Source organism: Talpa europaea (genome assembly GCF_964194135.1).
Source record: "Talpa europaea genome assembly, chromosome: 8".
NCBI lineage: Eukaryota > Metazoa > Chordata > Mammalia > Eulipotyphla > Talpidae > Talpa > Talpa europaea.
In genome coordinates this window covers 53,205,661-53,218,494 of record NC_140075.1, presented here as the reverse complement: position 1 = coordinate 53,218,494, position 12,834 = coordinate 53,205,661, and the positions used below count along the sequence as shown (strand labels likewise).

General features: G+C 37.8%; 1 protein-coding gene across 1 annotated transcript in view; it reads right to left on the bottom strand.

Moving 5' to 3' along the window:
- Positions 1–12,834, bottom strand: part of IQCH (IQ motif containing H) — a gene marked incomplete at both ends in the record, with an annotated part of 190,358 nt that overhangs the window by 67,847 nt on the left and 109,677 nt on the right. The window contains 2 exons of the mRNA XM_084241286.1: positions 6,058–6,249; positions 10,365–10,637. Coding sequence (XP_084097412.1) covers positions 6,058–6,249; positions 10,365–10,637 — 465 coding nt within the window. The remainder of the gene's footprint in view (positions 1–6,057; positions 6,250–10,364; positions 10,638–12,834) is intronic.

The following is a 12,834-nucleotide window of genomic DNA, read 5'->3' as shown; positions in this document are numbered from 1 at the left end:
ATTTGAGGCCAGTGGCTGCTGAGTTACAGTGATGTTTACGTTTTCCACAAATCTGTGTAGGAAGCAGAAAACAAGGACAGAGGGTCACAGCAGCAGGGACCAAGGGGAAAACATTCAGGGATTTTTTAATAAGGGGTCTTTTAAATGGACTCAGCTCAGTGTGACAAGAACACTGGGCCAGGAGGAGTGGATGTGGTTCCAACTAGGCATGGTCATTTATTAATTATATGAACTTGGACAAGTCACTTGACTTCCCAAGCATGTTTCTCCATCTGTAAACAGAATAACAACAATACCTTCCTTAGCAAAGTGGTGTGAAAGTAATAAGAAGCTCAGGGATTTTCTAAGTGTGAATGAAACAGTTCACGTAAAATGTTTATCAGAAAGCCTGGCATCGAGCAGGTATTCTATCTTGCTATTTATTGTTGTTATTACTATTGAGAAATATGGGAAACTGTCAAGATGTAACAGTATATTAATGGATCTACAAAGTGCTTAATCTCTGGCCAATAGTCTGACAACTACTAAAATCATAAACCAAGAAGTCAAGACTTTAAGATAAAAAAACTCAAATATATATAAAAGAACAAATTAATAATCATTTATTTATATGTAGTTTAATGACTAGGGAAAATGATATCTTAGGTTTTCTAGATGCTGTGTTTTTTAGAGAAAAATATATAAAATATATATAATATAAAATATAAGCAATAAATGAAGACATGACAAAGGATATTACTTGCTAGTAATCAAATAACAATAATTATAAAATGCATGTTGACATCTAAATTAGAAGTGAAAACAGTTTATAACATCATGCCAGCAAGGTGGCAGTAAAGCTAGTATGTTTATTCTCTGCTAGTAGCTTTGAAAGTTGGGATGACTATAAGAGGATCCCTGTGGTGCCCAGAGGTCAAGGGGCAAGATGCCTCAGCCCACTGGCTGTGGATGTTCCACTACCCCTAGCCCCAGGATGGCTGACTCTGGCCCTGGCTCCCTGGAGCCAACAGGCGCACAAGCCTGCCCTGACCTGAGAGCAGACCAGGCTGGGCTTTTTCCTCTTTTATATCTGGCTCTAGGATTCTAAAATGGCCAATCAGGTGTGAGCTAAATAGACCAATCAAGTGTGAACTAAATAGGCCGATCAGGTTGAAGCTCACTTCTTTAGTTATTAGTATTAAAAAATGGAAAATGAATTGATTGGTGTTAAATGGCCCAGTCAGATGTTTAGAACTGAAAATAGTCTCATCAGGCTTGTCGGGTAGGGCACCCTGAAGTGGGGCAGAGCAAAAGCCATCTTGATTTATTCTGCTCCTGACCTTTGAAGAAGGAGTCTACAGCCAGCCTCCAAAGAGAGAAGGAGTTATTGGACCACCTTTGAAGAAAAATTCATTCTGCTCCTGACCTTTGAAGAACCAGCATTCTGCTCCCTGCCTCCAAAGAGAGAGGCCTTTCAGCAGATGGCCTCTGAAGAGAGAGAAGCATTGAGTTCCTTCATGGCATTCAGTGGACCTCTGTGGATTTCCAGAGTTCTAAACTTCCAGACCTCTGGATCGCCAGACCTCCATGGACCTTCCCAAAGATTCAGTTGCTGCACCTGCCTCTTACCCTACCTCTGACATTGCCTTCAAGGAGCACCACTGGGCTCTGCCCACTGTCGCAAAGGCTAATCACAGCCTCTGGTTCTCCAGCACACCTCCTGGTACTGTTGAGTCCATCACTGTCTGGTCTGGCATCCAGCTCAGCCTTTACGCTGCAGCTGTGGGCTACTGCCTTCTCACTTCATCTTCCATGAATGGCCTTTGTTTGGGACTTCTGGACACTGCAGACACTATTTGGGGTGAGATAGCTGACCACTTGTGTCCTAGGAAACTCTTTCCTTTTCCCCAATCTCCTGTTTGTTAAATAAACTCTGTTGTTGTTGGACCCTGAGCCTGAGTGCAATTGAATGGTCTTGCAATTGTGTGCATGGGTGAGACCCCACTGACAGTAACCTGATTCCCACCTTGGTCACTGTCCCTTAGCACTCTTTGGTACTTTTGAGCACTGTTTTTGTACTGTTTCACTAGTTATCTTCCTATGAAGTAATGTGGCAACATGGAACTAGAGACAAAATGCATTCCTGAGTGCCTCGCCCCACAAAAAATGGAGGAGGAAGAGAAAGCAGAAGAGAAAGAGAAGAAGGAGAAGGAGGAGGTGGAGGTATTAAGCAAGTTAGAAATAGCCTCCATTTCCAACTTAGTTGAAAGGTTTGCTATATTATAGTAAATCAGTGGGAAGGAATATGACACAGCCGTTAATTGTGAAGATGAAACATGGAGAATGCTTAAGATCTGATATTTAAATAGTATACACACTATTATGTAGGTATAAATATATCCCATATGGAAATTAATACATGAAAATGAAAACACCTATGTTTGGGAAAAGTGATTATGCATTTATTTGATTAAATACATCTTTAATCTTATAATATTCCATTTAAATTTTTCTAAAAATTTATGTGATTACAGGGCAATGTGCTTTGGGACCACATAAATTCCACATAAGGCACCAATCCTACAGTGGCTTTCATGACCTACTTATGAGGCCATCTGAATGGATGGGGGCTTCCCCATGGAGATGTGGTGTTCTAAGGCATTGATTGGGAGCTTCTCTTCTGTGATAGTGTGATTTGTTTGCTGACTCAGTTTTACAAGGAAGCAAAACAATGAATTTGGTTTATTTTTCTACTCTTGGGTACATTGAATTCATCTATCTATCTATCTATCTATCTATCTATCTATCTATCTATCTATCATCTTATCTATCTCCTTCCTACCTACCTATCATCTTATCTATCTTCCTTCCTACCTACCTCCTTCCCTGCCTGCCTACCTACCTATCTTCCCTTTGGTGATCCCCAAATTAATATCAAATGTCTAGCAAAATACACCAAAGAAGAAGCAAAAAAATGGCAATGTTATAATAGTAGCACTTAGGAGATACTTTTCTTTCCTTTCCAAAGTGGTAAAACTGACACCAAGATCTATACATCCTGTACTCTCCATCCAGAGTAACAAAGACCCAATGAAGGGCTGCATGACTCTTGTGAAGAAGTAAACTGGCTTAGATCTTTATGCAGAAAAGCTGTTTGACAAAGATCTTCTCTGGCAAAGCAGCGTCACAAATAGCATCACTGCTAACAAAACCAACAGTCCAGAATGGAGGAAGGAAGTTTTACCCATAAAACAGATAGAAAAAGCCACTAGGACAGGTAGACAGCAAATGTCTATCTAGCTCTCTCTACTCTGTCATTGGTGAGAATGTCCAGGAAGGTTGCTCCTCTCCAAATATGCCTTCCTTTGTGTGATCCTTTATTACTATTAAATGAAAAGAAATACCCCCACTGGGGAGTGAATAGTTTGGAGTGTGCACCAGTGTGGAGCTTCATTAAACTTCAATAAGTTGCTAAGTAAATGAGTTTATGGAAACTGTTGGGGGAAGTATGTTTTGTTAGTTGCTAGGATGAAGACGATAAGGTTGGTAACAACCCCCAAGAAAAAAATAAGAGTTTTGTTCAATTTTCACTATGGTCTTCGTGTAACATTCTGCTTCTCCTAAAATCACCTACATATCTATGCTGCTGATTTTCAAAATGTGATTATAGCTTTTCAGCATTTGCTCTCTCTATGGCTGTTTCAAGTCTCAACTGCAAGCAGTCAAATAAATTAGATAAGTAGAAAAAAAGATGATCCTTGAATCTACACGAATCACGCCTACATCTAAAACCAATATCTGTATAAGAATGCAGAAGAATCTCAAAACGGTTCAAACTCCCATAAACAGCACTGTTTTTAATCTGTTGCCTACTACATACCAATGAGAAAAATCATGGTATCGTGTCATAAACTGCTATGCAAATGATGCTATTTGTAAGTATTAACATAATTTAGTGCTTACAGTCATATTCTCATTTCTAATAATTCTCCCAGAATGGAGTCTTTCTCTGGACTCTTAGCCTGCAGGATAGTCTTTCATCAAGAAGCTGAAATTTTTAATAACCTGCCAGCATATGTTTTGTATGTGCCAGGCTAGGCTTGATGACACAACATCTTCATTATCAAAAGAAACAGGTCTACAAACTGTAATAGGACATTAAAACATGCCTGTGCTCATAAAGTAATGCTTTGATGTCTAAATGTGCACCATTATGATGGTCTTCTGGAACAAAGGAGAATTCTAATCCTAAATTCTCAATAGCTACATTCAATGGAGATTGCAGTTCACTTCCACTCTGAATATGATTTCACTTTGAAGGCAAAAGAATGTCAACAGTCTCTTACAAGAAATAAAAGCATCTCAGAAGTGCTTTTTAAATTTTATTTTTGGCTTCTAAGTATTCGTGGCCAAGCACAGGCCTCAGACTGGAAAAAAAATTCTGAATAATTATTTTTCCCTTGTTAAGTTTAAAAAAATGATTTAAGGTATTAATTATTCAAGAGTTTCACATTTAATAATATTAACAATAATGCCAAATGACAACTTAACACAGTATAGTTTAAAATAAATAATGTGCTGTCAAGCTTCTAAATGCAACACAGTCAAATGTCAATGTTTAAAATAGTTTTAAAATGTAAAGCCAAACATTTCAAATTTACTATAGTTTAAGTGTCAAGAGAATTCTTTAAAATTTTTTGCTTTGGAATATTGAAGCCAGCAAATACTTTGCACAATAACACTTATATTTTTTAAATTAAAAAATGTCATATTTTCATGGCTTAATCTAAATAGTTTTGCATTAAAAAGAAAATTTCATACAATATGAAATAAAACTAGTTCAAAGAGAACACAAGAGAAACCTCTAAGGGCCTCAAAATTAAATACATTTTCCTTGTTTTATTTTTTTCTAGAAGAGTAATTCATTTTGTTATCCTTTAAATAATATGTAAAAAGCTGGCCATGACAGGTACTGCAGTTAGTCTGTTCACTGATGGAGGGGGAAGAAAAGCCAAGAATAGATCATGGGGAGAACAGCAACATTTGTCAAAGGGAACTCTCTCTTCTGACTGTTCTCCAGATTTATTCATCATTTCACTTTCACAAGAATAATGTGGTTCCCTCTTGTGTGCCCCTCCTTTCTATCACTTGGGTCTTGATTCATCTACTTCTGTAGTGGGAAGCTCAAAGCAGATGCAAATCACTGCACAGCCCACCGCTAAGTACACTGGGAGGGAAGGAGTCAGTTAAGTGAATTTGCATCTGAATTTACCTAATCAGTTATGCTTTCACCAGGAGGTCAGCCAAAACAGAGATTTGGAATTAAGAGTAGACAGGCAAGTCTAAGGCTCTGAATGCAGTGAGGCCACTTTTAGAAGGACGGGTTTAATTTTTACATGAAACCATACTAAATTACTTTATTAAGTAAGTTTGAAATAGACAATAGTGTGCCATTTATCCTTCCACCAATATACGTAAAAAATCTATACACGTTCGTTCACTCAGATGCTAAGACGTCTTACCTATTGTGCAGCTTTTGCCAGGAGATTTTCTGGCTGAAATGTATTATTTTCTCAACATCTCACAGGGACCAGCAGTTACATAAATTTCCTTGAATTGTCTTCAAAAACATATGACTGCTGACAGAATGCTATTATACATTAGGTTCCAGGTGACAAGCATTCACTGATAGAAATTCTCTCTCATGATAAAATACAGCTAGCTTAATAACAACAGTTGTTAGAAGCATATGATCAAGACCTACCTGCAGCAAATGATGAGACTGCTGATGTTATTTGAATATGATAAAAACTGCTTCCTAATTATGATGATTATAATCACTATTATAATCAATGTGAAGACATGAATAAAGACTTTCAGGTTCCAAAGAAAGGACATTTAGAATAACCTGGTTAATTCCATTCACTTTATAAGCAAGAAGTAAGGCCCAAGAAAGTTAAATGACTTGCCTAGGGTCTCAGTACAGGCAGGTGATACAGCTGGGTCCAGAAGAAAATGCTTTCATCTCCTAACAGATCACACACTCACACTGGGTTTATGCCAACATTGAATACTCACATGTGCCCACTTCTTGCTCCAGCCTTCTCGGCCATATCTGCGACTTTCCTTTTGGATCCAGTGGTAGCACTTTAGGTGAGAAGGAACGTCACAAAATGCAGTCCCATTTCCTCCGCACTCAAAGTCCATTTTAAAGAGCCAGCGTTTGATTTCCAGGTGATCAACCACCAGCTGACTCAGCTGTTCTATCATCTGTGGGTACCAAGACACAGCAACACTTAATAATATAGCTAGCTCCCTGAATCCCTCCTTATTGTATTAATTTGCAGATGTACTTCTCATGTGTCTTTATTGCAAATGCTCTGTTCATCCATTTATCTTTTAGTTGTTGAGACAGATTAGAAGAAGTTTCAGGTAAAGTATATCTGATGGGAAGGAACCAATAAGATCAAAGACATATTGAAGTATAACCTTATTTATGAGTAATTCTGAAATGATCATTTTGCTGGCTTTGGAAGGCAAAAGAATCCTTGAATCTCTGTAATTGCATCGTTTCCTTTTTTTTTTCCAGAGTATTATGTGTTTACATATTGATTCTTCAAGTGATTTTTAAAAAGAGTTATCGTCTTGAAACTTGAAATATGGTGTTTTGCTAAACTTTCATTTATTGTTAACTAAACAACAACAACAAATATATCTCATTAATGTACCTGAGATATATTTATTTAGCTGGTCAACTGACCTAGTGTATTATATCGCATGTACTATGTGAACAAGAAAGATAAAGGAGATAAAGTGGTTATAGAAGCAACTTTTCTATAATACATACTGCCCTGTGTTTTACCAGAAACAATGTGCATTCCCTCATGAACTGGACATTACCACATGGAAGCTTAAGGGGTAGGAATACAAGCTTTAATATAAACATGATGATGACAGTGACAATGGTGATGATGGTGATGATGATGATGATGATGATGTTTAATATTGCTGAATTCTCAGTAGGAGCCACCAGGTCTTTAACTAAACTCTTTAAATGAGTTTTCACATATAATGCTCACAAAATGCCCTGTGGCAGGCACTATTATTTGCTCCATTTTATATATAAATAAAGGGAGACTCAGCAAATTTTAAGAACTTGCCCATGATCACACAGCATTGAGTGGCAGAGCAGTGACTCCACTCAGGTTGCTCTGACTCCAAAACTCATACTCATTCCCTCTCCACTGGGTTATCTATTTCAACCTGCAGAAAGATGGAGGAAAAGGGTGAGGCAGAGATAGGAGTCAGAAAAGAAGAAAGATATGCAACCTTCCTGATAGTCAATAAACCATTAGGGATAAGTCTGAGCAAAAGTCTATAGCAAGATTACTTCATTCTAAGTAGTATTGTCCTAGTAGAGCCTTGGAGAAAAAGAACTCGTCAGATTACAAAATGATTTTTTTTTGGTTTGGCCTTTTTATCAGACTTTCCAGTCTATACTTCCCCCAAAGAAATAAAACAATACTAAACATTCTCCCTTGGGGAGCCCACCCCATGTTCCTCCTGGCTATGGTCTTCTGTACTGAAGAAGGTCCCTGCAACACTCCTCTTCTGACAACCTTTTGCTCATCCAAGTAGATTTTTATTTATTTTTTGTTAACTAAACAGTATGAAAGGACTCAAGATTATAATTCTGCTGAAGTCTGGAGGTGGAAGATGAGAGTTTATTTTGATTAAAGGCACAATCTGCTCTCTTGAGTTGTGCCTTTCAGCAAATCTTTCTGGAGATGTTATAATATACAGCAGCATGGAAGTGATCTCAAAATGGGCACACTTGGGATTCCCAGCAGCCCCATGCAACCATGAGGTATTCAATTAGGGTGAAAATGGAATTGTCTTAGCTCCCTAATTATCAAGTGGTGTCTGGATAATTTGGGTGTTTAAATGACAAGTACTCTGGTCTATATACCATATGGCTATGAGCACAGCCTAGGAAGGTTTTTGAATGTGCCTTTTGACGTTACATGCATTTTCTTCTGAGGTTGTATTAAGAGCATAGATTCTATGCTTAATTGTATTTTACTGTGCTATGATCATATATTGCAGGAATAAAAATGCTCTTTGGCATGTTCATACCCAATAAAATTCTTTTTCCAATGTAAGGAAAGGTGTCTGGCATAACATTTTTCATTGTATATTTGGGTATATTGTATATTTGGAGGTTTCAACTGCTAACAGAATTATTATCAGTTTCTTCAAATCCTATTATTTGTTGCTTCTGAGAATCTTATAAATGGGTGTCTGTTGATGAATCCCCTACAGTAATGAAAAGGATCAATGCTATTATAAAGACTGCACCACTAGAAAGAATTATGTGCTATCTTTAAGTGAAAATTGAACAGTGCTTTAAAATAGCATTGCCATTTTTGATTATTTAACCAAAGCTGTCAATATTTCATATGGAGCACATGCCAGAAAAAGAACCTGTGTGGTTACTTTATGGCTCAAAACAGGAAATGCTCACTGCGCTCATGCTAGATTTTTTTAAAAAGTAAATTACTTAATCATAAACCTAATGACTTTATGCTATTTCCAAACATTTATCATTTTTTGTTTGAGTCTATTTGTTTAAAGATGTAATATATATTTTAATTGCCATTCATTTTATGTTGGTATAGAGCAGAAGTAGAAAAATGACTACTGCTAAAATCCAACTGATAGTCAGGAATATTTATTAACCTAAATTAAAATAATCACAGCTTTCTTTCACCAGCTTTAAGTTTATGATGCACATCGGTAAAAGTCAGTGTTATTGATTCATCACCATCTGCAAATTCAAAATGCTGACCCACTCAGATAGATTAGGTAGGGTAGTCACGATCTGGAGAAATCTCAGTGGAGTACTTCAATTCTTGATGACCGCAGATATATTTTTTCCAAACAGAGTAGTACTCGGTTATAACTTGGTTTATTGGGATGTAGTTTACACATGCCATAGGGGAAATGATATCCCTCAATTCTGATTTGTCTATAAGGAAGTTTTTAATCCTGCTTCTGAACACCAGCATTAGAGGGAGATTTGCTGCATTAAATGCTTCTGCATCTTTATATATACTAGTCCGATCAACATATATGCTCCTCATCAACATACAAAACTCTAAAATATCTCAAAGCAAAGACTGCCCGAGTTCTCATCATTGAAGATGAAAGCAAGATATAATATAAATACTGCACATACATTTTAAAGTTTTGAAGATTGTTTAATGCAATGTATACATGTGAAATTAACTGTATTTTAAAGAAATGCATTTCACTTGTATTAAGTCTTTGTATCTAGTGTTCTGCTGGGAAATAGAATCAAGCAATCTCCTTTGTTATCTTTAAATCCTGGTGGAGGCTAATGACAGAGAAGTGACACACCAACCCAGGGAGCTTCCTTCATCCACTCCTATTAAAATTGCCTGTGCCTTTTCAAAACCCTGCCACCTTTAAGATCTACTTCCTTCCTGAGCCCATGTATTGCCCAAGAACACTCTTTTAACAAGACTGAAACACGTTAGGGCAAGTGAATAAGCTAATTTTATCTTCCAACTAGTATCTAAAAAGTATGATTTGTTGAAAGGTTTGATTTGGGGTTTTAGTATCATTAACAGGCAACTGACAGAGAAGAGGATCCCTAAATATTGTCCCTCACAACTTGCTTCACATGCACTGTTCTTTAGATTCCAAAGTAGTGGGTAGCTGAGATTATTTGTATTTGGCTCAGAGTAATGGTCAAGAGATATACTGAAACAGAAGTTAGGATGTTAACAGCCATTTGTCTTTTTATTTTCTTTATTGTGAAAAAAGATAGCAGTTAAATGGGAGAACACCTGCCCAAGCTAACTCTAAGATCATTTCTACTATGTAAGGCCCTAACTATCTGCTAGAAGGATGCATAACCACAAACCTGGTGCAAGGCAAAATCCAGTTTTATGCCTGAAGCCATTTCACTTCCCTTTTCTAGGATTTCCCCCTTCCCTTTATGACTCCTTCCTGAGGAGCCAACACTCCTGGAGTTTTCTAAACCTGACTTGCACAATTCTTAGGGCCCTACAAAATGACTGGGTAGCTGGTATAATGAAGAACTGATCCATGTGAGTGCCATAAATATTGATAGCAGACTAGATATTCACAGGCTTTTCAATGACTTAATTCAAATCAGTAAATATTTTGAGAATTTCTATACAATAGGAAGATACTTTAAAACATGAAGTAGATTCCATCTACTTCAATTATTCTACATATTCTTCACTGTGTAGAGCTAGCTCCAGAAAGCCTGAAGTTCCTGTAAGGCGAAGAGAATGAAATATTTGAAGAGAGCCTTCTTTGTCTATCCAACATACCTGCTGTTGAGTATAGACGTCATATACTCCAGGAGGGACTGGCACGCTGGCACTTTCAAAGACCCGTTTACTTCCAGACTTGGTACTATAGAGATGAGCTAGTTCAGGCTCCGGACCCAGGATGGGTATATCTAACATATCTGCCACAGCCAAATCATCTCTGTGGAGGAGGCCGCTGACAATGTAGGCCTCTTTTCCGCAGATGAGATTTTTTATTCTTTTGATTGCCTTGGGACTGTACATCAGGAGAGTGGCCAGGCACATGTGCTGCTTCTGGAGGAAGATCATATTATTCTTGTTAAAAGGTGTTCTTTTTCTTGTCCATATACCTCATTTATAATGTTGTACACAATAAATGCATTATTAATAGCAGGCTGGGTTATGACCTATCCTGTTGTTTAGCAGTTTAAATTGATAAAAGCTGTTGGGGTGAGGCTCCATAATCGCTCACATCTTTAGTGTGTTGGAAATAGGCTCACTGGGAATAGAACTAATTACTACACATCTGTATTTATTTGATCCACGTGGAATTATCCTTCTGTCAGAAGGGAAAGAAGCTGGCGGCCTTTGGATAATAGTGATTCATCTCTGCAACACTTCTGGCATGGTTTAACACTAAAGCATCTGGAAAATCAATACAAAAAAATGAAGAAAAAAGTCCCATAGTATTTTTCACTGTACAGGACTCCTAATCTGGCAACTCTTTAAGTGAGTCCATGGAAAAAAGGGACTTGACTTGATGCCCTCTTTCCAAAGTTCTACCACAAAATCAGTTTCAGGGAACATATACTTTATAATGATTATTATGGTTCTTAACCAGCAACTCTGGACAGAATTCATGAATGAAAAATACTTGAAAATTTCATCAAGTCTGTAATTTACTTTCTAAGGAAAACTGTTTTATTTTTAAAATTTATTTATTTATACAAGGGCTGGGGTACAGGCCTGAGGCACGGGAGGGTGAGAGGATTCACCAGAGACAGAGTGGGGAGCTGAACAGGCTGATGGACCAAAAGCACTGCTGAGGGGAGCAGCGGGCGAAACAGGAAAGGTCTGCTGCACCACGTGGTCATCTCCCTGGTTGGGAATCGAACCAGCGCTGCAGAGGCTGTGGAGAGCTTCACAGCGCGGCGCTCTACCAGCTGTGCCACCGGGGAGGCCCTGTTTTTATTTTATACTATTTAGACCCAATTGGGCAATGCATTGCAACTGTCTCATTTAATGAGATAGGTAATTCTGGTGTGTCTAATAAAGGTAGAAGACAAAGTCAGATGGTCAGCACACAGCACAGTGAATACAACCATCTTTCAGCCTCCAAAATAGGGGGACACAGATGAGTACAGTTAACACATAACTAATACAAGGCAGAGAAGGGCCATAAAGAGCTACAGGGGGCCTCAGAGGCATGGAGGAGGGAGGCTGAGGTCACAGGCTGGTGGGGAGAGCTGAAAAAGCAAATGACTCATTTCCCTTTGGGACTCAGTCTCCTCATCTCTTAAATGAGTACAAGAGTACCCATCTCACAGGGTTGTTGTGAGGATTAAATGAGATAATACACATAAAGCTTTGGACATAAATAAGTACTTATGAATGTCAGTGAATATTATTATTATGAAAGAGATTATGGTTGAAGTGAATCTTGAAAGATATTTATCAGGTGAAAATGAGCATGGGAAAGACAGTGGCCAAAGACGGAGTATAAAAATTCCAAGCTTGTGTTCATTTCTACTGGAGAAGAGGACAGCATCATATATGAGAACATGCTGGGGCTTGGAAGTCAGTTCTGGCTTTGAATTCAACTTTATTGCTCACTCATATAAGCTGCCTGAACTTAGACAAATGACTTAGACATTTTGAGCCTAAGTTTCTCCATCTGTAGAATGGGAATAAAAATAGCCATTTGCTGGGTTGCTGTAAGGATGAAAAAAAGATCATGAATGTAAAACACCTATTAAATTGCATGACACTAAGGTGATATTCAATAATTATTACAGAGAAACCTTTTTAAAATAAAATCTTTTAGAAATATCATGGAAATAATATAATGCAAAGTGCCAGAGTCTTAAGGGAATGCAAAGGAATTTTCAGACTAGTGCCTCTTTTCCCAATTCTAGTCAAAATGGCATAAAAAATGTAGATAATGTTATGGGATTAAGTTGGCCCAGTCTGCAAACTGTTGGAGGGTGTGATTGCTGAATATGGGAGAAAGAGAGGGAGAAGAGCTCCTGGATTGCAATCCTACCTGAAACTGTAACTTGGAATGTGATTTAGAAAACTTGATCTTTCTGAAGCCCAGTTGCACATATTCAAATGAGAGGTTGGATTAGAAGTCTTAGGGTCCTTCCAGCTCTGAAATAATTTTCCCTTCAACACCAGAATTCTTTTGGACTTAGTGCATAATGGGTATAGAGTTTCTGCTTGGGATGTTGAAAAATTTTTGAAAGTAGAGATATTGTTGGAATATTTGCCC